This window comes from Ornithodoros turicata, chromosome 2, assembly GCF_037126465.1.
Source record: "Ornithodoros turicata isolate Travis chromosome 2, ASM3712646v1, whole genome shotgun sequence".
Classification (NCBI taxonomy): Eukaryota; Metazoa; Arthropoda; class Arachnida; order Ixodida; family Argasidae; genus Ornithodoros; species Ornithodoros turicata.
This window is the reverse complement of record NC_088202.1, coordinates 63,340,576-63,365,443: the sequence shown is the minus strand read 5'-3', so window position 1 is coordinate 63,365,443 and position 24,868 is coordinate 63,340,576. Positions and strand designations below refer to the sequence as shown.

Sequence of the window (24,868 nt, the reverse complement as noted above, 5' to 3'; positions counted from 1 at the left end):
CAGTGCTATCCACGGCTTACAAACGTTCTGTGCTTGCAATGTTGTAAGGGACGGTTCAGGCAATCCGCACCTTACAAACGTTCTGCGCTTGCGATGTCCGAAAGCATGGTTCGTGCGAAAGCTTTGTGATATTCGAAGATGAGCCTGCCTTTCGTATCTTCCTTTACACCAGTCCTATGACACATGACATAGCGACTCAGCGCTTGGACCATTTTTTCAGCATGTTCAACTTGACAAATTACTCTATTTGACGCACTAAAGTGTAACTGTTTAGAATTCTGTTATGTGGAGGTTCAACTGTGCGTGTATTTAAAATTTTGTATAGCGATTCAAGTAACGCAAAGGTTACTTGTAAGAAGTAAGCACTCAGAATTTTAGTTGCCCTGGCAAAAATGTACTTGTTATCGGCATATGTCACGTCCCAAACATCCTCTGAATGGGCTTGAGTTTGAGTTAACAGGCACTTCCTTACTCGAGTAATGACTTTCACTGGGCTGGAGTTTTCAAGCACTGGCTTTCTTGCATGGCCCACTTAACATTCCCTTTCTTAATTTGCAGATGCAACAGAAGCCATCATAGCCTCCTCTTGTTCTGAAACAGCAGCAAGTGCCAATTCCAACACAACCACAGGGTCTGCCGAATTCTCCGAGATGCCCCCATATGTAGCTCCGCCACCGTTGCCCCTCTCAGACGTCTTTCGTGAGGCGTGTGTCCAGACCAGTCAGGAGCAGCTCTGCTGTTGTCCCGTTACAGATCTTGACGAAGACACCCCTGCAGACATCAGCAGGTCTGACAGCGATTCCATCTCCACTCCGCCCCTCGAAGAACCCGTTGACAGGCCCACAGAAGGCAGTGAAGTTCTCGAGACCAAACAAAATCCAGAAGTCCACGAGGAAGTGGAAGAGGAAGAAGACGATAAGGCTGAGGATGCCACGACCCCAACACCAGAGTCCACCCCGAGTGCCGTGTATTTCTAGGATAATGAGTGACTTTGTGCGGATGACCGTGTGAATAGACAATACCTGTGCCACAAGCGGTGCCCGTTCCTGTGCAGGAAAACGAGAAGTATGATGCAGTACAGTGCTTTGCTTGAACTGTTGTCGTCAGAGCTGTTTGGGGGGTTTTCGTGCACACTTTTTCTTGTTCGCGCACCAGGTTTAGTTGGGCTTGGAGGAGCGTGATGCGGTGCACCTCATCATAATAATGAGCAAGCCTCCTCACAACACACTGTTCACAACTATGGGAGGGGCAAAAAAGAGGGATAAAATCTGTATTTTACAGCACAGACAAGACTTCTACATCTATAGCATGGTCACAAATGTGGTTTCCTGTACATGCTGCACAATTAGTTGGCAATACCGTAGCAGAAATATTTTGTGAAGCAAAAAAAAAAAAAAATAATGCTGTGAATATCTAGTTTTAATGGCACTGCTGCACATTCTCCTCTCCTGTGAATTTATGGGAGACACTGTACAGAATTTCTTCACTCTGAGGAGGGACACAAGCACGGTGATGACTCGACGTACCTCGTACTACCTTGTTTCTTTGCTCTGACACGGTGCTGACTAGCTTCGAAAACTGGTGATGTGTACAAGTCACAGAAAGATGTAAATAGATGAGAATGAACTTTTTCCTGTATATTACTGTTTTTAGTGTTTCCACAAGATGGATATTACCATATTTATGAGTACACATAGCATGCAGAAAGCGTTTTTGTCTTACATGAATTCTGAGCCCCCTCATTGTCTTCCTGTCCTGAGGTCTCTCAATATCCGTTCAACAACCGTTATGCTTCTGTTTTGTCTTCGTTTTTATTTTGTTTCCAAGGAAATAGACAAGAACATCTCCTTGTCTCATCGCACAAGAACCCATGCCAGAAGCACTGCCCAGACGTGCACGTGCTGAATGTGCAAGGTAGCTTTGTGTATGAGTGGTGTAGTCAGACAGCAGCTGCCATTGTGTGTTCCCTTATTTCATCTAAGTTGGAATGCAAGATATATCTCGGCCCTTTATACGTATGCTTTTTTACAGCTGACGCGACGCGTACGCACTTGTGAATAATTGATGGAATTTATCTCCAATCCGTGGACAGTGGGAGGGCTCAGACTTTGTGGAAATAGGTGCGCTCGGTGAACTACAGGATGCGAGAGTTAACCTTTACAACTAAGGGTATTTTTGTACAGATTCACGGGGTAAAATGCTGGGATTATTCACCTATTGGAATCGCACAAAAGAGGGGAAAGTTGTGCTTTGTGAGTCTGACCCCTCTTGTGCTGTAGATACAACTATCTCATGTAACTTAGACTTCAATTAACGTAGCCTTATAAAAGGGAATTGTGCCTAAGAGTTTGGACAAGCAAAGAAGAAAATCTGGGGGAGAACGAAATGTCACGTGGGAGTGCATTTAGAGGTGGGAACGATGACCCCGTTTGTGCCTGTGTATATACAATAGAAAAATTTTATATGGCAGTTGATGACCTTAATGTGCTCCTAATTTAATTATGGCAAATAAATGAGTTAGCCTCGTCTCAGCTGTGGTTGTTCCGTCACATCTGCACAGACTGCTTACAGTGGGTGCGTTAAGTAAGCGCTGCTCTTTTGGCGCACTCAAACTGGGGGTATGGCACACCCGGAGCGACCACTAAACAGCGAAAAGCAACTTTCGAGTGTTACGCTGCTCGCTCGCTGATGCCGCTTCCTGTTGTCTGCTCATGCAGTGCACAAACAGAGGACATGTTGGCTTAGTTTGAACCTATAGAAACATTGGAAGAGACGACTACGGTTGTGAAGACTTCTCCTTGTCACAGCAAATGAAATGGAAAAGATGGGAATTTGTAACAGTCATCATAGGAGCTGTTTACTGTGAAGACAGTTGCATGGCGTGAAGATGTCTACATTAAAGCACCGCATTTCACGTGAATAACCGCCGATATACGTGTGGAAGTTGTCCACCAATACAAAAGTATCAAAGCAGTTATAAAAATAGTACAGTTTGCTGAAATCGGGCATTGGGTAACGTAGAAATTCCGTATTTTGCTTCCGAGCCCATACTTCGAAGGTCGTCCCGCCGGCGCTGAACACGAAGTACGTTACGGAAAATCTCAAACAACCAAGCACTTGTCGTCTGCTTCCATGCCCCGAAATGAAACGGGAGCTCAAAAAGCAGCACCGTGCTTCACACTCTCAGGTGCTGGAGGGGTGCCTACTGAACGTACCCAGTGGTGGCACATACACACACACAGAGTAGAATGCAAACAGTGTCCATGTCTAGTGGTCAGTAAACCTGATATGTACACTCTGCAGTGGTTTACCCAGAATTTCGTCTTTGGGGGGGTGTTGGGTTCTGCAAGGGGTGTATTTACATGCTTTTCACTCAATATTGCACAAGCTCAAGATTTTAGGGGGGTCTCCTCAAGATTCTGGGGTGGTGGTAGGGGGGTGTAGGGGGGGTCTGGATAAATCACTGACACTCTGCACCTTGTGTGCTTCCGTGCTTTCTTTCTGTAATTGACGCACACTACTGTACTCACTTGCATTGTTGACACCAGTGACCTCTGTACTACGATACTACATGGACTGTGCAATTGCAGGGTGACTGACTTGACACGCGCGGACTGGCAACCCATCATGGGGAAACCCATCATGCAGATACGTTAGAAGCTATCGAATTATTTTTCACGTTTTTGGTATGCCCACTCCAAGAAAATTGTGAACTGAAGTTCCCACAACTATGTCTGTGTGCAGTACATAAGATGTTTGGTGTTAGGTACTGATCACGAGGCAGTGTTTACAATCTATAGCAGGCTAGAAGTAGTGTTGCTGGAAATCCTTTCAACAGGACAAAAGCAACAATGTGCAAATGCTGGCTATCTCATGCAAGAACTTGGACAGGTTTAATTTCTGATTGCGCCTCTAGTGGGAACTCGAGAAAACATGTTGACTCATCATAACTACATCTTAGCTCATCAACTTGTACATGTACTGTGAAAGAAATTTGCTTTTTTGTTTTGGGAGGGGTATCTGATTTCAGATGACAGAAATGGATGCGTGAGCTGCACGTCGGCTGTGTTATCGGGGAGGGGAAGGGCTGTTTTGGCTAGACATAAGTTAGTGAGTGAAGCACGTAATAAATTTATGTTTAAGTGTGCTCGGTGAGTCTGCGTGGTTTTAGCGTGTATCCTTTTATTGAGAATTTTCCATGAAGAATGCCACCTTCTCCCCGCCAAAACTCAACAAATCCTCCCCACAGGAAATTTCCTGCTGCACTACTGCTGCTTACACTCTTGTTGTACTGCTTATGTGTTGCACCATATCTGTGTCAGTTGTCACTTTAGCACTCCAGTGCTGATCGACGTTCATCGACAGGCCCACACTGAGGTGTTAAAAACAGCTTCTGCAACATGATTGCACCTCAAGGCTATGACAACAGAGACACGAGACAGCCTTGTTTATTCTGGCTACTCTAAAGTAGTCCACAAATAATGTATGCAGTGAGATTTCGTAGAAGTAAAATATGAACTCATTTTAACTACTCCATCGCACATAGACCGGTATGGAGCACAAGCAGTTCAAAGGCAACTAGAGAAGTCCAAATGCAAACGCTGTTTCAAATAAACATGTCCAAGCATGACCCACGGTCTAGCAACAACGTATTGCGGACATTTTATGTCCACTGTAATTTGAACACATCACATGAATTGCATTTATTGCGCATGTCGCTTCAACCTGTCATCAATCTTCATCAGAGGCTTCTGCTAGAACTTCATCATTTCCAGGCAACTGGGATGTGAATGTTTCTGACAATGCGGGACCAACCCCAATAAACATCGACTTCTTGATCTTCTTTGCTACTGGTTGCACAAAAGGAGCATCATCCAACAAATGATTCTCTTCGTTTTCTACAAAAGGAGTCTCTCTGCTTTTGGCACTTGTTGATGCCCTTATTTGATTGTTCAGGTTGTGAACACTAGATTTCTTGGCAACAGATGCACCATTCCTGTTCTTTGTTGGTACCTCATGGGCGACTGGCTGTGAAGACTCTGACAAGGTCGCAGTGACGAACATCACTTCCATGCCTGGCATACCATCGTATGTGCATATTAAGGGCTTGCCAGGTTTGTCAAAATTAATATTCAACTGCACGGCGTTACCTTCTGAAAATGCTTGCATTGCTCTGAATTCTTTCAAACAAAATGTAATCTCAGCTGCTTCTGCACATGAATTGAAGCTGTAGTCACTGAATTTGTCTCTCAATATTGTGACCAATGTGTACACAGTCTTTGTTGGGTCTGTCCTATCCCCAGCATGGGTGAAAATGTCTAATTTGTCCCCAGAAGCACGCAGTGTCACTTCACGCACGGCTTGCGAAAAGTCTTGTAGCAAATCGGTAAGGAGGGATGACGGTCCTGCTATCTTATTAGTGCAGTCGGCGATGTCGAATGAGAATAAAAGGTTCTCATTTTCTATTAATGGAAGGCAGTATGTTTTTGTGATACCTTTTCTGAACTTCAACGTAATGAGAATGTCGTCACAGCTGTTGTCCAGCTCTAACGTGCATTCATCGACTGTCTTCTCGAACATATTTACAGAACGAAAGGGCAGCAAAGCAGATTTCATGGAAATTTTCCCTCTGTAACCGTCGACTGTCATATCAAAAACTGTGAAAAAGTTTCTGGTAAAGTTAAATCGAGCGTAGGAGCTTGCTGACATGCTGAATCCCTGAAGCGAAAGGACGTTGTCGTCTGCAACAATGTACATTTCATCTCCGATCCTCCCTAGAGCTTGAACCGCCTTTCCTAGCACTTTCACATTTGTCCCTGGCAGCACAAACTTCATTGCAGCTTTGTAGCGGGGAACATTTGCAGGCAAACACGGATCAAAATAACGCTATACCTTCGCGCGCCCGTAAAGTTTCTCTCCGACATCCGGTTATCGACTTCCTGCGCCTTCAGTACAAAATATCAAAATATCCATGCAAAATATGGACACCGGGAGAAACATTTCAGTGCACATCCATTAAAACTATATGGTGCGTGGATTCAAACTATACAGCATACATTCAGAAAACATCAAAACGGAATTGTTACATTTGCCCTACGAATTATAATTCTATTGGCAGGTGGCGTACTTGTGGCTTGTGGTGTCTGTGAGTTTGTGTAGACTCGCAGAACGAGAAAAATATGGGTTATTTGTGGTACCCGTAACTGAAGCCTTCGGTTATTAATGTATCTCCGTCTTAAAAGTCTAGGAACCGCTTGTATATCACAACAAATCATGTCGCTGGTTACAAGGGCAGCAAAGGACCTTCTACGTAATACCATAAGCAGTGTCGGCCACCACAACAGGGTAAATAATCACTCACACACCTGTTTTCTGTTGTAGAGGTGCCTCCTCTCGTAATTTCTAGTGGACTAACCTATTTGGGTTGTGGAAGCTCTTCAACAAAAAGGTGCATCACTAAAGTAGCCGTCCAAGCATTATCGCAATTTGGTTTCACTTTAGCAGATTCCGACGTATCAATTTTGCAACCATTGTTATTACAGCAGATGAATTTAAGACAAGAGAACCATGCTTCCTCATTCTACCAGTGGTCAATGCCAGCGAACGCAAGAGTCTGTTAAGATGACCAGTGATCGACTCATTGCTGGCGAGTATAGGACGATCATGAGCATTTTAAAGTGGTCGGGCTGTCCTGCTATCAGTAAATTTTGCCTCCTTGAAGGCTTTCTAACCCGTCCTGCCACAGCTCATTCTCCACTTCCTCGCTTTACACGTTATTTCCTGAGAAATGTACGTCATCTACACCGTCATATTTTTTCCGTATGTAGCTTAGTAGGCACAGCAAGCTAGCTTGCTAGTACTACCTAGTTAGTGCTAAAAAGTTAGTGCTGGACAAAACTAGTAGGCAAACTGTGCAAATAGTTTATCAGCATGTAAGAGGCCATGAAGAAGGACGAGGTTGTGTGCACAGGTAAAATTGTAATAACGCACAGACTGATTTTTTCGAGTTTCCACTTTATTCAATGTTTTTCATCCTGTCCTGACCGAAATACACATGTTTGGATACGGATTATTCGAAATCTACCCCTAGCCAGCTCCACAAGGGCAAGCTGCCGGAAGCTCGTACAGACAGCGGCCTTAGAGTCAAGCTTATTTAGTGACTCTAGACAGCGCCCTACGCCCTTTCCCTTCAGGAAGGCAACAAGGGTGCAGTTAGAGCGAGATGCAGGTCATTTACTGTCTGATTTAAAACACCCTGAACACTCCTCGGGTGGACGAAAAATGCTAGAGCTGCAAACCTGCCCGCTCATGGACCCCCATTGACTCTAAAAGCTGAGGTGCTACCTTTGCAGCTGAACAAGCCAGGTTTCAAGTGCAGCGATGGGTGGCTTGAACGATTTAACAAGCGCCATGGTGTGTCAACCAAAGCATCTAGTGCCTGACAAAATATATTGACAAACCCAGTGTAATGTAAATGTGTGTATTAAACATGTACAGTGCTGGACAAAAGTTTACGGAACGCGCGAGCGGTGTATTTTCTCTTCGGCGCGACACCCTGGCGGCAGGCGGATGCGGACGAGCTCACTCATTCAGAGGGATGGGTGAGTACACTGGTTGCGACACACCGCGGTAGTTTCGGTATCGCTTGAATGTGCTCCCGAAGTGGTTTGGATTGGTGTCGCTACCGGCGCACTCCCCTCCCTCCCTCTGAACGAGTGAACGAGCCCGCTTCCGCCCGCCGCTAGGGTGTCACGCCGAGGAGAAAATACACCGCTCGTGCATTCCATAAACTTTTGTCCAGCACTGTACCACAATGTTTGATATTGTTCGACAGTCATTTCGTCAATTTTGTCTCCCGGAAAGTGCATAAATGTTAGAAAAATTTTACAGGCTAGCATTGCCTCTGCAGCTGGGGAAGCCCTAGTGGCAAAAACATAATGGCACCATACTTTTGTACGCCAATCAGTGGGCAGTGCACAGCTGATAGGCTTCGCAGATGCCGCCTTCCTGCAACCGCCACTCGGGTCGCTCACTTATGTCAAGGCGAGCCATCATTGGTCTGTTACAGTATGACATTTTCTGGTTTTTCGAGAGAGGGAGCTCTGCCATACTCTCACTGTCCAGTGTCTGCTTTTGTGGTGTATATAAACAAATTGTCCAAAAAATATGCAAGTAATTCGCGTGGGATTTTGTGTACCCTGGACAGTGATCAATGAGGAAAAAATTGCCATGATGGGGATTGAAGGCTAAGGTTCAAAGTGTTTCCATTACAAGAACAGATATCTCTGGTATAGTTGCACACAATAATTCACATTCGAAAGGGTAGCTAAATACTCTCACAGGATATCACAGTAGATTATAACGACCATGTCGTGGGAACCCCTTCCCAGCGCCGCATTTTTGGAAGCTAGCGGTGGCGCTTCTCATCGTCCCAGTTATTGGTTCTTCAACTTCTACAATACTTTGTACTTCAGCTTACCTTAGTATTTCTGTACAAGCGGTGGACGTTCCACAGATGTTTCATTCTGAGGTTGATTATCATCATCATTCTACGCGTTTTCATAGGACCTGTCGCTGTCGTCTGCTACGGTAGTCGTACATACGCTTCTGCGCGTTCGGAATTCAAATTTCTATCGTCCAATCGTGGCGTGCTGATGAGTAGCGCCCCTGGCGGATCGTGCGGACGGGCTCCTCATAGGGGTTGCTGATTTTGACATGGTCGTTATAATCTAGTAGGTGGTGAGCGGGACGGCGTCGCTGTCCGAAGGACATGAAGATAAATGTTGTCAGTGCAACGTTCGTGAGAAGTGTTGTGGGCTCAGGGTGTCAGAGCGAACCGAAAACCGAAAAAAAAACATGCTATTTTGGAGCGAACCGGAACGGAATCGAAACCGTATACGTTTTTTTCGTTCAGGAGGGAAACCGAAAAATTTATTTAGCGGTTTTTGGTCCAAGCAAGAACTTCGCCGGTTTGGACGTCGTGCGTTCTGAAGTCATGTCATGGATACTTTACGAGGGTTACAGTGCAATGTATGTTGGTATACGATGGCCCTTAGGCTCCCTTTGTAACGTTTTATCATTCGCGCACATGTACTTACAGGTACATGTGACCGGTTGTGGCTCTCTACCAAAGTGCCATAGTGTTCGTTTTAATTTCATCCGCCCAAACTCTCCTCAACTAAACAGCGTCCCAAGGGGGGTGCGTAACGGCTTCTCTATCGGTAATGTCGCGCAACGCGTCCCTTGTTTGAGAGCAGCGAAGTTCAATACATTTACGTATCCACGAGGCAAGCGCGTACGAAGTGGTGCCTCTTTTGTGGACAGGACACGAAGAAAAGGAAACTGAGCTGTCGAGCGCGTTTGTGAGTGAAGATGTTCCTGGATTTGTGTCGTACTCGTGCGGTAGTGCTTGCTGGCTAGGATGCAGCAACAGACATTGGGATGGGATGCGATCGCACCAATCCAGAAAGAAAGTACTTTACGTATGACATCACAACAAACAAGTCCGTCTGCATCATGCGCTTCAAGAAAGGAGAAAGCCTATTTGAAGCGACAGTCACCTACAGGAACCAGGAGCTACCAATTTCACAGCTGCCTATTAATATCAAATACCGTGTATGCGGAATAAACGGGTTTACATTTTGCAACATCGATTTTTTTTTTCTGGGAATCAATATGCCCATCAGAAGCGGAACCGGTTAAAACCCGTATGAACCGTTATTTTTTTGCTCCGGAGCAGAACCGGTACCGGACCGTTTATGGTAGAACCGGACCGAAAAACGTTTCGGTTCGACACCCTGTGTGGGCTACAGTTCAGTGAATCGGTATTGAAAAATACAGCAGTGCACATCATGCTGCATATATACGGAACTCTACGATCGGACCCGTTCCAAATCCACACGCGCACGATAGGTGTGTGCGAGCTTCTCCTGCTGTCTGATTGGATGCTGCCAATCGTTGCCTCCTGGGGATCCCATTCGTTGCCGCCAAAGACGGCTCTGTTTTCTCTGCAAAGTGCTAGTTCATTTCTCTGCGTTTTTCTTCTAAACTGTAACGTTCTGTGAAGTAATTTTGTTTGAATTGTACTAATTGAAACAGGGACTTCATTTGAGAGCACACTGTTTTTGCATTTTAGTGCCCCTTTAAGGCCGTGGTTGCTTTTGTACCATGAAAATGCCATCATCATGGGATGGATGGCTCTACACAGCTGGTACATTTCAACGCATTTGGCATAACGCTCAATGGTGCAGCCAATTTTTTTACAAGGCTTGGGCATATCATTGCTATTTCTTAAGTATGAAATGGAGTGTGACATAAAAAGGAACATGTCAGGGCAGTCTCCTTTTCATATTTATAAAAGGCAATATAGACCTAGGCCTTGCAGAGGATGTCGTCAGCCCTCTCCTTTACTGCCTTCAACGTATCAAAACTATCAATTGTGGCAGAGCTTGTGTGGTACGGTGCTGGACAAAAGTTTACGGAACACGCTCCGGCACATTCCTTCCTTAGAGTGACACGCTAACAGCGAATGGGACCGTATGGACTTAGACATGTGCCTACGTAACCCAGTCACCTCTTTGTAAGTCTGTATGCTACCATTCGCTGTTAGCATGTCACTCTGAGGAAGAAATGCGGTAGAGCATGTTCCGTGAACTTTTGTCCAGCACCGTACGACAAATTGACCTGAGCAATGACAGGGCATTGTAGGTTTTCGCTGCCTTCCCAAAAGCAGCGCGGTAATCTTGTCAACTGGACAGAAACCTGTCAACCCTCATCAGCTTCACTTCACTACTTCAATACTCGGTACTTCATTCAATAAGTTGCACTGGGATGGCTTACTTCCACACCCTTGTATGGCCCATGATGGCTGAAGATCTATGATGGGCCCCACTCTTTCATTTTTGCAAGTCGCTGGCTCAAAGAAGCAGGCTGGCGTATGATCACTCCAAAAGATGCAAAAACGTTAATCAAGCAGCTGTTCTTTAAGCACAGATTGTATGCTACTTGACGAAGATGGTGTTCTCAACACTTAAATTTTTACCAGAACAAGTTTTTACTGCGTAACAAAAAATCCTCGACTAGGCCTCAATCACTGAAACCTTTGTTTGCTTGCTGCACAGATTGTGGAAGAACGTGAAATGTGGCGACAGTGGGATGCGGAACAGGGACTCACTATGATGGTGTCGGACGAAGCCATTAAGGCACAGGCTCGGCGACGCGCGAAGCGGCTTCGCGGAGAAGGTCAGGGTGGTAGTAGTCGGTCTCCAGCGCCCCACAAGAGGCGGAGAAGACGTTCCAGTAGAAGCCATTCCCAGAGCCCTCCTAGGTCTCCACGACTAACCACACCCCCGCTCAAGGGCAAGCGCCCAGCCAACTACTGGACTAGGCAACTCATGGAGGCAGAGGAGAAAGACCCAGACAGGTGAGAGTAATGTGCACTTCCCTTCTTTGTTGTGCATAGCCTCGTCATGTTGTGGTCATGGGGTGTCCTTGGGATAAGGGGCAAAATTGAGGTATTCTGGTGTAAATTTCCACACCCGGGATCTTTCTTATAGGGATAGTTCGCTCTTGGCGGATCATATCGTATATTTTTGTTGGAAAGGATAATACATTTCCTACTTTATCAGGTTTCTGCACTACTGTGCGGTATAATTTAGTTTTGGTATCGCAGTGGCACTGGAATTCATGCGATTTGAAATTCTTGCGCGTAGACATACATAAGACCCCCGGTTTTCCACGGAATCCTTCGTTTGGCCCGGAATTTTGCGGTATTCTTGGTGTTGTACGAAAGTTCGCAGAAATCTGATTGGGTCGAAGGACGCGATTGGTGCAGTGTGGACGGTTACAACGATGTACAGCATCTGAGGAGAAGTATTGTGCGCTCATGCAAAAGACCGTCAGATAAACACTTATACTGCGCAGGCTCCCAACTGCTCCAAGGTATACGTGATCAATCCAGTGCAGAGAGTATCATGTGACCTTGCAGTTGGTTTGGGTGGCATTAGAAGCTCAAGGTCAGCTTCGGAGGGAAAGCTGCTCTGAGTTGGATTGTAAGACTTGTAGGAGCGTGGCATTTTCTTGTTATATTTTTATCTGCTATCAATTGTTCGATTCTCATACTCACTATCGATAGTTTTGCATTACTATTCACAACGTCTTTAAGTATGGAGGGTAGTCATTTTGAAACTAGAGTGAATAGCTATATATAACCAAAGCAAATACATAGCACATAATTATACAGGGTGTTTGCTCTAACGAGTCCAGAAATTTTATTTGAAACGAGCGATAAAAGAGAAACGAGCGCTACATTTCAGCTACTTGACCAAGAAACAGGTGCTACTATTGAAGCAGTAAATGTTTCTTACTCAAGTAGCAGAAAAGTACCACTTGCTTTTCTTTTATCGCTAACTTTAAATATAATTTCTGGACATGTTAGAGCAAACACCCTGTACATGACCAAACTGAATACATAGAGGGAAGCGACCCAGTTACGAATCCCAGCGCCAAAATCAAAGGCGGAATACATACCACATACACGCATGATACGTAGATGTAGTGAATTTGCATATAGTGAACATATCGATGTTGTGATGAAAACTTGTTGTCCCTGATGAAGACTATGGACCTGAGGTGTCTCTGTGGTACCAGTGAATATGTTTATTGTTATGCTCTGATGCTTCTGTTCACATATTTTTGCATGCATTTGTTGTTGAAATCCTCTAAGGAAAGCGCTGAGGGAGTCATGTATTTGTTGTGTCTCCATTCGTTGAACGACGACAACAAGAGAAGAGGGGTGCATAGAGGCTGGGTTGGCATTCCATGCTTGTACTGGCAACAGACCACAGTGTTTGGAATAAATCAGTTGTCTGTAATATGCTGCCTTGCTGGGTGACATGTGTGGATTGGTCCCAGATCCCCTGTTGGAGGGATTCCCACAGTTGTATGGAACCAATGAAACTGCATTATGATCATAAGTATTGTTCTCACAAAATATTTGACTCTATTTGACATCATGGGGTAAGGGTTAAAAAGTGACATACAAACTGCACCGTACAGCTATAAATTTTTTTATTTCAACCACACCACTTTCAAATCGGCGTCACATGTGAAAAATGGGCAGGAAATGTGAACGTGCAAACATTGACACAATTAATGATGGCCTTCGCATATTCTACAATGAGTTTGTTACGGGGTTCCATTCTTGTTCGGTTGAAGAGAACTGGAATCTTTTTCCTGACACCCACCACAAACTATTTGACCCACTACACATTCCCCAGCTGTCTGTACGTCTTCCCGGAAAGCTCTCTGGTTCAGTAAGACCTCACAATGAAAGGAAACGGTCGTCTAAACAGGCAAAGCGGCACAGCAACTCTGACTCTTGGAATGCCTATTATTCACATGCATGGTTGTGTGAGTTTGCAACAAAAGCCGCAAAGAAAAAATATTTTGTGCATGACCTAACCTTGATTCATGTCAACAGTCCTGGAAAGTTTTGGAAGGTGATATCCCCAAAGAAGGTTACCTGTATCTGCCGTGTTCTTTCTAATGCTAGGTTAGATGTTGTAACTTTTGTGACAGCTAGACAGCTCACATGCATGGAAAGCACACAAGTTACGTTGCGTCACTAACTCTATTACTAACGTCGATCACTAACGTCAATTAACTACAAGCTCAGGGCTGCGAAGATACTATTTATCGTGAAGCCTATTTCTGGTATAAAATCTTCTCATATTCAATTCAAGAATCATTGCTACTCAGTGGCTGGAAAGTGGGGAAGGTTGTTCCAATTTCCAAACAAGGAAGTAGTTACCTAGCTAGCAACTACCAATGAATACCCTCGACCAGCATATACATTAAAACTTTACAACACATTTTTTCCACATAGTTAAACTTCCAGAACAGAAGGGCTTTTGTACCCTTTGCAGCAGGGATTTCTATGCAACCTTTCTTGTGAAATGCAACTGGCTTGTTTTCTTCGTGATTTCATTATGAACTTTGGCTCTTGTTTACAGACCGATGTGATTTCTGGAAAGCATCTGACAAGTTTTCCCATGAGGGCTGACTTCTGAATGCCTTCTTCACTTCTTCTCAACAACTTCACTTCTGAGTGCCTCTGATACCCTCTGGCCTTAATTTTAATCATTCAGTACTCTGTTGGATACAAGGATTTCTTTCCAACTGGGCATTTTTCGTCTCTTGTAATAACCATTTCTCATGTTGATGCTACTTCTGGAATTCCACGAAGCTCTGTACTTGGCCCTCTTCTCTTTGTAATCTGTATTAACAACCTTCTCAATGGCCTCTCCTCCAGTTATTTAGTGTTCAGTTCAGTTTTTATCACTTTTAACTATGCTGCACCAGCCAGCCCAGATTTTAATGACCTCTCCTCCAAGGGGTGCCTTTTCACTGATGCTTGACAACACAACCTCTCATTAATTCTTTCATGGTGCACTACTTGGCAAATGCTTCTTAATCTTATGAGGTGTAGTTTCATGTCCTTTCTCCATCATAGCTCAGACCACCTTCCTTCTTTTGCTTACTCTCTTAACAGCAAACGACATCCTTTCCATGGTTGAATCATACAAATGCCTCAGAGCTTTCATTCCTGATGATTTAACATGTAATAAGCACATTGAGTTTATCGTAGGTAATGGTAATCACTCCCTTGGCATATATATAGTGGGTCAGAGATTAGAATACAGTAAAACCTCGATAATTCGACACCTGTTAATTCGGATAAATCGGACAATCCGCGCGGTCCCGGCAAACGTCTGCACTAGTGTATGGGAATGAATGCTTGTTAATTCGGCAGCAGTCGCGCGCGCACCGGATAATTCGAACAATCACGGCTCGAGGGAAGCGCACGGGAGCGCAACAGCAGACGCCAAAACGGTAGAAAAAACTGCAAAGTGCGGTGGACGCATCGCCATTGTCATCAGCGCCGTGACGTTGGTGACGTCAGGTGCCATCTTGAAGCGAAATCTCGTTTTAAATCTACCACATGTATACGTATCACTCAGTCTTTGTGCGACGTGCATGCTGTTTTGACATGGCTCCTCCTGCGAAGCGTGCAAAGTACGAAACCAAGGACCTTGCAACAAAAGTCGAGGTTCTTAAAGTGCTGAAGGATGGTGTCCCAAGACACGAAGTAATGAAAAAATATGATGTGAAAAGGAGCACTTTGGCAACTTACGTGAAGAATGAGGCACAGATCATCGCGGCCATGGAAGGTGAGAAGTTTCACGGAAAGCGGAAACGCCTTCGTACAGCGGTGTACCGACAATTGGAAGACGCTGTTCTTCGTTGGATTATGAACTCGAAGCATTCAAAGCATCGGAAGGTTGGTTTTTCCGATTCAAAGAACACCACGGACTTATCTTCCGAAGCATCTGTGGGGAGAGAGCTGCTGTTGATGAAGACGTTGTCAGAGATTGGCGGTGCGTTCGGCTCCGGGAGCACATAGCTGCCTACGAGCCCTGTGACGTGTTTAATGCGGACGAGACCGCGCTTTTCTTCAAAGCACTGCCAAACAAAGCGATCATGCTGAAGGGAGACCCATGCATCAGCAGTAAAAGGAGCGAAAATAGAGTGACCGTCCTTCTGGCCGTGAATATGACTGGGATGGAGCGCTTGCCACTGCTTGTCATAGGGAAAGCGCAGAAGTCCAGGTGCTTCAAAAGCCTCCAGCAACTCCCGGTGGAGTATTGTGCCAATAGGAAGGCCTGGATGACGTCCCACATTTGGCGAAGTTGGCTGCAGAAGCTGGACCGTCATTTCCGCGCTAAGGAGCGCAAGGTGCTCCTTGTTGTTGACAACTGCAGCGCACACTGCAACGTGTCTGACCTTGAGTGGGTCAAGGTGGTGTTTTTCCTGCCCAACACAACCTCTGCCTTACAGCCCATGAACCAAGGCATCATACACTACGTAGAGTGCAGGTTACGACGACATGTCCTGGAACGCATGCTGCTCTGCATTGGTACCGGCAAGCAGTGTGATGTGACGCTCCTCAGTGCTGTTCATATTTTGGCGCACGTGTGGACGAGCACACCAGCGGAAATTGTGGTGAACTGCTTTCGCCATTGCGGGTTTGTGCAATATCATGACTGCGACTACGTAGTTGGAGGGCAGAACATCTCACAAAGACGAAGAGGATAACGACCATTTTCGTGGCATCCTGCCTTCCGTCGTGCAAATTGCAGATTACGTCTCCATTGAAGACGGTGTCATTGTCACCGACCAGCTTATGGATGAAGACATCGTCAACGAGGTTTTGGGTGCCGATGACAACGCTACATCGGACAAGGATTGTGAGGAAGAGCTGCTGTGACGGCGGAAGCTCTTGCTGTTTTGGAAGGCTTTTGCTGTAGTGCTCCCGGCAGTGCCGAAGCAGTGCAGCACTTGGCAGTTATCAGAAAAGTTGTCTTCAATGCCCAAATCTCCTGTACAAAGCAAACCACACTCTCTCAGTTCTTTTCACAATAAAGGTACGTTGATAATGGCAAGTTTACCTGGTATTTTGTGGCCCGTTCGATAATTCGACATTCGGATAATTTTGACATTTTCGGTGGTCCCCCGTGATCCGAATTAACGAGGTTTTACTGTATGCATCTACACTGTGGGATCCTCATGAGCTTAACCTGTCCAGAACTATTGAAACTGTGCAGAATAGAGCAGATAGATTCATTATCGATCGCTATTCACGGTTTTCCCTCTATCTCATCAATCAAGCAGCAGCATCGTCTTCCTAACCTCGAGAAATGCTGCCTACCTGCAAGGTTATCCCTCTTCCACAGATTCATCCACACTAGTCCTTCTAATATCTCGACAATCTGTTGTTCCTCAACAATTTTCCCCCAACCTCATCACCAGTTTAAGGTTAACAATTTCAATGGTCGTACTGTACTGGCACTTTTTCAAAATCTTTTTTTTTTCATAAGACTGTTCTTGTGTGGAACGATCCTCCCTCAAAGGACATCTGATATCACAAATCACCATATTTTCACCAGGTGCATATCTGATAACATATACCGTAATTTCATGCGTATTAGCCGAAGCTTATGCGCAATTTTTTTTTTCTCACAGGCGCTCTGCAGCTTATCTCATGATTATTTTTTTCTGGTATTTTCCCCATACACCGGTCTTAACGAAAGGGCCGACAGTGTCTCTGGAACAGCACTGCCCTACCAATGTACGGACAATGTGTAACAGGGGCCTGTCCACATTCGAGTAGACTGACCTTCCTGGTGCCTTCCCCCAAGCAGCTTTAACGAAAGTGGTGACAGTGAATCATGTCTTCTGGAAGGCCACTGACCCATCGATCCATGAAAAACACGCAACAAGGGCACAATCCGATCTTGGTAGAACACTAGAACTGACCTCCTTTGTTGTATAACAAGCCGACCCCGGAGTATGGACCACAGAGTTTATGGCCTTCTCTATGGTCTCCTTTGTCGCCCAAATCAGCCGCGTCATATTACCTGCGGCTTATCTGTGGTGCGGCTTATACGTGTGAAATTACGGTAAACCACCTTTTCCTACAAGTGTCCCTGGTTACTAATACAGTAGAACCCCTATACAGGGTGTTCAAAATTAAGCTTTCACGATTAAAAAAATTAAAAACACGAGTGGTAGAAGGAAGATGCTTGTGCAGGCGGGTTTTACGGCCAGGCGGACACAAGGTGAAATGATGGTTGCCACCCTTAAACTCGTAATTAACTAAAATCTCTTAATTAACTTTTTAATTATTGCAGTTAGCGGGCAAGTTTATATTGGAAATTTTGAGGCAGTCGCATTCCAAGACTATTCCACTTTGTATAATTTTCCTAACTCACCCGTAGTCCAAGATATTCGCCTTCAAATTTTCTACGAAACCGTCTAATTACGGATGCAGAACAAGAGCGCAGGGCGGCTGACCCCGCCCCTTTGTGACGCAGCTGTTGCGTATGGTGGTCAGGTGGGACATGGGTGTGCAGCTTCAAGTGAACCTGATAACTCTTTCCCTTTCACTCTGATAACGAAGTGCGAGAATGACCTTCTGGAACAACGGAGTTATCAGGTTCACTTGAAGCTGCACGCACATGTCCCACCTGACCACCATACGCAACAGCTGCGTCACAGAGGGGCGGGGTCAGCCACCCTACGCTCTCGTTCTGCATCCGTAATTAGACTGTTTTGTTGTTTAAAATTTGAAGGCAAATATCTTGGACTACGGGTGAGCTAGGAAAATTCTACAAAGTGGAATAGTCTTGGAACGCGACTGCCTCCAAATTTCCAATATAAACTTGCCCGCTAACTGCAATAATTAAAAAGTTAATTAACAGATTTTAATCAATTACCTTAATTAACTTTAATTAAGTTAATTTTAAAAAATTTTAATTACGAGTTTAAGGACGGCAACCATCATTTCACCTTGTGTCCGCCTGGCCGCAAAACCCACCTGCACAGGCAGCTTCCTTCTACCACTCGTGGTTTGTTTGTTTTTAAATCATGAAAGCGTAATTTTGAACACCCTGTATAGTGAAACTATGTTTTTTTAGCATTTATGTACATTACTACGATGTGAACTAAATATGCGAGGTACTGTGATTTCCCCCCCCCCCCCCTTTCCTTGTGCACTACTATATAATGTTAACTACATATCACTAGAGAGTATCGACTGTATCACTAGAGTGGATGCTTCAAAAGAGATCTTTTCTCGCTTTGTCCTCTGTCTTATGTCTACCTTCTGACACTGATGTTCCTGCGAAAAAAGAAGGAAAAACTGTATTTAGTGAAAATATGGACATAGCAAAGTAAACCTGCAGTCCCACTGTGTTGAAACCCCAACTATGCTCTACTGATATAGTGAAGATACTGCTATAATGAGCTTTTTTAGCAGTCCTACCAGCTTCACTATAAAGATTTTCTACTGTACTTAGAACTTCCCGCTTAGTTATGTGCTTGAGATGGTCTGTACTAGTATTTTAACCTTGACATACTATCTAATATTCCCAGTTTATTGACAGTGTTATTGAGTTGAGATCCCACTACCCCATGTAAATGTCCGCTAGGACCTTCGGAGTATGTTGAACAAATAAATAAGTAAACCGTAGCCGTATTGGAAGTGATGTTTACTTTTTATTATTCTTCATAGGTGGGGCCACAGTGGATTCAAAGAGCTTTATCCAAACGACTTCAAGTCAAGTTCATCATCCTCTTCGTCTTCATCGCCGTCCCCATCACCTGATAGGAAAAGGTGAGCATTAATGCAGGCTTGGAGTCTGTTTCTACTAAAGGGAAATGTTGCTGCCAACCTTAATTAACACCAATAACTTTATTTTGATTATGATAATGATGAGTGAGCTGTGCCATAATTAAAAGAAATGCAGAATTCGCACCGTGCCTTGAAACTCTTGAAAGTGGAAGTCCATATATCAGGGTATTCGAAGTGGTTGAATTTGGGGCCACCCTTCAAAACACCTGAATTCTAGGAGTATTTTATCATGATAACTGTCATTTATCGGACAACTCCATGGCTTCAAGGATCCCCTTTGTCTGCATCCTAAGCCAGCCATTCCACCTATTTGACCAGGTGCCAGGTGGATTAGGCCTTGCTCCTCTGCTTGCCACACTGAGAGCTCAAAGCACAATTAGTACTCCCATAAAGGTTATACAGGATGTCCCAGAAAACGTCTCATTGAATTTTAATTAAAAAACTACGCCACATAAAATCATGCCGTCAACGGCATTTGTTCTTACAAGGTTTTTGCCACCTCCTGATGTGCATGTCATGTAACCCAAATTGAATTATGTAAATTTTTGCTAACTGAATTCGGAAATTTGCCAAGTAAAGGTCACTTTTTTATCCCACCAATGTGAAGAGTGTGCCAAATTTACTCAAATTAATGATAATTGACAGGAATATTGAGAAGCTATCGTATCGGAAAAAATAGCCGAAAATCATGCTCTACGGAGCTCGCAGACGATAGCGTGCGACAAATTTTTCAGCGAAATCATTGTGAGTCTGACGAAAGGAGGTTGGAAACCCAGCCCACACCAGCATGATAGAAAGAGATAACACAGACATAGCTTATCGCGTTATTCAAACTAACTGTAGCGGTTTGGTACAAACAGTGATGTAACTGCATTTTTCTGCCAAACAAGTAAGTTAGTGCATTCCTACAGGCATCCCAGTGAGGGCAATTTGCCGGGTAAAAATCGGATTTCACCCTAAAGAGGCAACCTTCAATTCGGGGAAGAATCGGGAGAAACCCTAAAACTTCAGGCTCTACGTATAATGACTAGTGCTGGCTGGTAGCGGTACTCTGGCAGGTCTTTGCAGGAAAGCTCGCACTGTGCTCATCTGCACGTGTGCCCACCTGCATCCGCATATTCATTGCATATCTTTTGTTCTGTTCTGTCAGACTTTATTGACAGCCCAGAAAGTGTACTTTCCAAGCATCGTTGCGAACCCATGAAAGCTGTCATCATTGGATATTGCATGCAATACAGAGAGCTGTAACAGTTATTTTGCTTTGATGTTTTGGAATTACAGTAAAACCCTGTTAATTTGGATCTCACGGGACCCACGAAAATGTCAGAATTATCCGAATGTCGAATTTTTGAATGAGACCACCAGTGATGGCCAATAGTTAACTACATGTAGTTAAACTACTAGTTAAACTACCTGATTGTAGTTAAAAAGTAGTTATCAACTACTTGCAGAAATGTAGTGGCAACTACTAGTTAAACTACTATTTTAAGTAGTTAACTACAGTAGTTAGGTTACTGAAGGCGCCGACTACTTCCGATTTTGCCGCAAGCTTTACGGCACGATTGTGCTTCCGACTTTTACCTTGAGCTACTTGTTTGATGAGAACGGAGGTGCAGAGCAATTGTGTCGTGCATGTGTACTAAATCTTCACTTTTAATGCTCGTCTAGTGAGGCCTCATTTGCTGTGAAATAATTCTGCAACTTAGTTTATTGCGTAGGCACAGAAAGAATCCCGCCGCAAGCTTTGTATTTGACGATCGTAGCAATGGCTTGAGCCAAAGTTTATTATTGCTTGTGATTCATATTTAGCTGTCCAAGAACACTACAAGGGATTGATGTTGGTGGACAACGTTAAGTAGTTATAGATGTAGTTAAACTACATTGCAGTAGTTAAAAAAGTAGTTTTAACTACTCCCCTGAAAAGTAGTTAAACTACTCAATCACAAAGTAGTTAGGAGTTATAGTTAAACTACTGTAGAAGTAGTTAGTGGCCATCACTGGAAACCACAAACAAAAGGTGTACTTGTCATTATGACGACACTTTTATTGAAGAAAAAACTGTCAGAGTAATTTGCTTTTGCAAGCTCGCTTTGCTTGCTTTGGCTCAAGCTTACATGCACCGTTAGAAGTAAACAGTCAGAAGCAGACGACAAGCACATGCCCTGCTTGCACGAGTGGGTTGCAGATGGCAATACAAACTGGACTGGACTGTGTGTACGCAAACTCGCTCCAACGGGTGTCGATCGCAGGACCGCCGCATTGAGTCGAATCTTATCAGCAGCAGCTGTTTGTTGTTTCCAGCCATCGGTCGCATGAGAGCAGAAGGCAGATGATCACTGGAGGCACAACATCCCGACCACGTTTACATGAACTTCGTTCGCATAGTCTACTCGGAGCATCGAAGCTCACTGAACAAAAATAATCCCTTGAGCAGAATTCAAGCTATGCTTTTAGGTGCTCGTGAATTTATCAAAACAAGGCCTGCCACTAACAACATAGAAAAGATCAACAGTGGCCACGTTCTGCTTTCAAAAGCGAGCTCTTTTAAAGAACTTTTTTTGAAACATCCGTAGGCTGACCGAAATTAACGAACACCTTCAAAAGCTCTGTAGTTACTGTGTGTGTTTTTACTTAATGAAGTGTTCGAATGCTGTGGTTGTTTTATTGTTGTTCGACATGCTGCTGAATGTGTTTTCATAGTGACGCTGCCAACATAGTATTTACTTCAGTCTTTTTACTCAGATTCTTTTTTTATGTGGAGGCAAGCATAAGCGAGCGTACCTTTATGCTCTAAAAGGATACCACGTGGATGCACCCCATCATTTAAATTTCGTGCACTAAATTCTAGTGACCAAAATTTTGTGGCTGTGTGCTCCAGAGCGCTCCAAATTTCACATTTGCATGCTCCAAAGTGCTCAAAGCATTGCTCCAAATTGCTTTTTGAGGGTATGTTTGTATACAGGTACTCACGAAGCACACTTCCACAAGTGATTGGGAAGTTTTCTGTGCTTACATATTGGTCCTACTGTACAATGTGTATTTAGGTGCCAATAAATGTATTCATAACTTTGAGGAGGGAAACAGGAACAGAGGGAAATACTTGCTGTTTGTAACACATAGAGAAAGTAGAAGCACAAGCAAATAAACCAAAGGATGCACTCCCTGCAATGTGCCAATACATGAAGTAGATGGGTCTCTCTCTCTTGCAATATTTTACTCCAAGTTGTGAAGCTGTAGGCTCCCCATTAGGAGCAGCAGTGTCACACACAGTTACAAAATTTGTCAGGGTATGAGATTCAAAATATTTGAATTCGGCTTTTTAGGAATATTTTAATTCGATTTGTAATTGAAATAAACAATTTAAATTCAGTTTACAGTGTCTGTTAGGTATTAGAATCAATTTCAGAATTTTGCTATTCCGTCGTTCCGTTCCCACTTGTCCATGAAACCCTTGAATACCTTGGAATTTGCAAATCCCATTTTCAGGGCCTCGAAAGCCCAGGAATTTTCCCAGAGTCTTCGAAAACCCTTGAATTTGCGTCTTTTTCTTATTGTCGTGGATCTGCTGGACCATAGTTTGAAACCACAGGAGTTAGCACCCATTGCAATAGCAATCACTAGCAGAAACCAGAAGTGTGAGAAATGAACAGCACCCTCCGTCGTTCTATTTACTTACCTTACATAATGAAGAGGCCTGAAAAGGTGTGGCGCCAGATACTTGATTGAATGCAAAAGTCCCCGTGCAGTTATTCTGTCATGTGATGCCTTGTATATTGACTGAGACAGAAAAATGGGGTAGTTGGTAAATCATACTTAAGACTAACGCAGCACAGCGGCAGGGCCAAAGAACCGCACAGGACAGCAGTGTAAGTAGCTGTGGTAGTAAGTAGCTTATAAATAGGTTCGTGAAATATGGAATTGCCATAAAACGCGTGCTCTGTAGGTCACCTGTGCACGTTGCTCTTTCGCAGGAGCTCATTTTATTCGTTACAGAACGCACCACAGCGAAAAACTAAAAAGACCTCGGTGCTCCTTTAAAACGTCATTGGACAGTAATGGGCTCTGCATCAGGCAGCAGTCCATCAACTACAATTATTACCGAACCTAGTGATTACAGCCATAATTATTTCTTTTTCTCATATGCAGGCGGCGAAGGAAAAAAGACCACAGCAGGCATCGTTACAAGCATGTCTGTAGCAAGCACAAAGCCCAGTTCCAGGACAGTGATTCTGAGATCTTGGATCAATACCTTAAAGAACGTAAGCGGAGGCGTTCCGAAAACAGGTGCCAAGGCAGCTCAAGTTCAGTACATCCCTCCAGTGCTTCTGCCCGGCGTAGCCGCTCCCGTCACCGAAGGAGGCATCGGCGGCACAGGCGTTCGTCTAGCAGTGGGAGTAGTGAACGCGTAGCTAGGCACAAGAGGAACGAGTCCCCATCATCACCTTCATCAACCTCGGACAGCAGTAGCACGTCCACCAGGTCTGACGACTCTGAATTGGTGTGGGAAGAGCGCAAGATGTGAAACTGAAAGTTCTCTTTGGCAAAGAACGTGACGTGTTTATGACATGTTGTGGTGAATGCTGATTACCTTGTGCCACAAATCTGTTGACAGTTAGAGGTTGTGCAAGATGTCATATTTGCTTATTTCACCTTCAGGATGCATAGTGTAAAATGGGGAGTTTCACTATAGTGTCAGACAACGGGACTGATATTAAAGTGTGCTTGCTTTTATATCGGTCGATTTTTTTACCTCCATCTGAATTTTTCTATCTGATAAGCAAGGGTTGAGCCATACAAAAATAGTGATCTTTGTTATGTCCTTAAGGGTTGTACTTACAGGGGTTGAGAAACCACATACAACCCACTAAACGTATGGCTCTGTTTCATGTGTTGTAGTTTGACACAAAGACCCACATTCCTGATTTGAATGGGTTTTGACTGTTGGGTTTCTAAAATTGCGAGTTTTTTCAAGCCACCGCTTACGGTGACATCGATCAGCGTTGTTGAGAGGCGTCAGCAGACAGACTGGAAGTGACATTTTAGCTGTGCATGCTTGCCCGAACTACCCGAAGGTCACCATGGTTACCATAACGAAGGCCATTCTCCGCTGGTTGGCTCCCCTTACAACAGCCTGCGTCGTCATGGGAACGGAAAAGTATGCATTTTCTTTCTTCAATCTGAAGCATCACTCGAGAAAATGGGTGAGGAGATCAGGCGGTGAAGGAGACGAGGAGCTCACTCAGTGCGCGACATTTGGAGTGCTAGAGCTTCGTAACGTGGTATCGCAGAAACATACCGTTTTAGCCACAAAAGGGGCCGGTTGGTACTATGACTATGATGAGCTTGGCAACAATGGTACACAGACGGACAAGACACAGGTGAACGTCTAACTTTCAACCAACGTTTATTGCTACTGCAAAAAAACAATGCACATTGCGATCAAACAACGCCCCCCAACACTCCGTTGATAACACATCCTTTAGCCAAACCGCTTTTTTACTGCTCGCTTTTTCAAACCGCTTTCTTTTTTTTTTTTTGTGCGAAAGCAATGCAGTGGGCATGCTGACACATTTGTTACCTAGCCGTAGCGAGGCAAGTTTGCGACTTTGCGCCCAG

The 24,868-nt window shown here is 44.4% G+C and overlaps 3 protein-coding genes across 5 annotated transcripts in view; 2 read left to right on the top strand and 1 right to left on the bottom strand.

Annotated features, from left to right (window-relative positions):
* The window catches only part of LOC135385494 (rho guanine nucleotide exchange factor 11-like), a 197,182-nt gene extending 194,651 nt beyond the window's left edge, over nucleotides 1-2,531 (top strand). For all 3 annotated transcript variants that reach the window (XM_064614838.1, XM_064614836.1, XM_064614837.1), the window contains one exon: nucleotides 559-2,531. In XM_064614838.1, coding sequence (XP_064470908.1) covers nucleotides 559-977 — 419 coding nt within the window. In that variant the 3' untranslated portion in view covers nucleotides 978-2,531. The remainder of the gene's footprint in view (nucleotides 1-558) is intronic.
* Nucleotides 2,532-4,432: 1,901 nt separating this feature from the next.
* On the bottom strand, nucleotides 4,433-6,082 carry LOC135385492 (cell cycle checkpoint control protein RAD9A-like). The gene has a single exon (XM_064614834.1). It carries the CDS (start codon nucleotides 5,833-5,835, stop codon nucleotides 4,732-4,734), a length of 1,104 nt encoding a protein of 367 aa, XP_064470904.1. The 5' UTR covers nucleotides 5,836-6,082; the 3' UTR covers nucleotides 4,433-4,731.
* A 31-nt stretch (nucleotides 6,083-6,113) lies between these two features.
* Nucleotides 6,114-23,983, top strand: LOC135385493 (uncharacterized protein NKAPD1-like). The gene is made up of 4 exons (XM_064614835.1): nucleotides 6,114-6,345; nucleotides 11,121-11,422; nucleotides 19,133-19,234; nucleotides 23,399-23,983. Exons 1-4 carry the CDS (start codon nucleotides 6,223-6,225, stop codon nucleotides 23,772-23,774), a joined length of 903 nt encoding a protein of 300 aa, XP_064470905.1. The 5' UTR covers nucleotides 6,114-6,222; the 3' UTR covers nucleotides 23,775-23,983.
* Nucleotides 23,984-24,868: the final 885 nt, after the last annotated feature.

Excerpts from the sequence above, each read along its gene's own strand:
- LOC135385492 (XM_064614834.1), bottom strand. The coding sequence starts at position 5,835 with ATGAAGTTTGTGCTGCCAGGGACAAATGTGAAAGTGCTAGGAAAGGCG.
- LOC135385493 (XM_064614835.1), top strand. The coding sequence starts at position 6,223 with ATGTATCTCCGTCTTAAAAGTCTAGGAACCGCTTGTATATCACAACAA. Across the intron at positions 6,346-11,120 it reads GTGTCGGCCACCACAACAGG|ATTGTGGAAGAACGTGAAAT; the intron begins GTAAATAATCAC and ends CTTGCTGCACAG. Across the intron at positions 11,423-19,132 it reads GAGGAGAAAGACCCAGACAG|GTGGGGCCACAGTGGATTCA; the intron begins GTGAGAGTAATG and ends TATTCTTCATAG.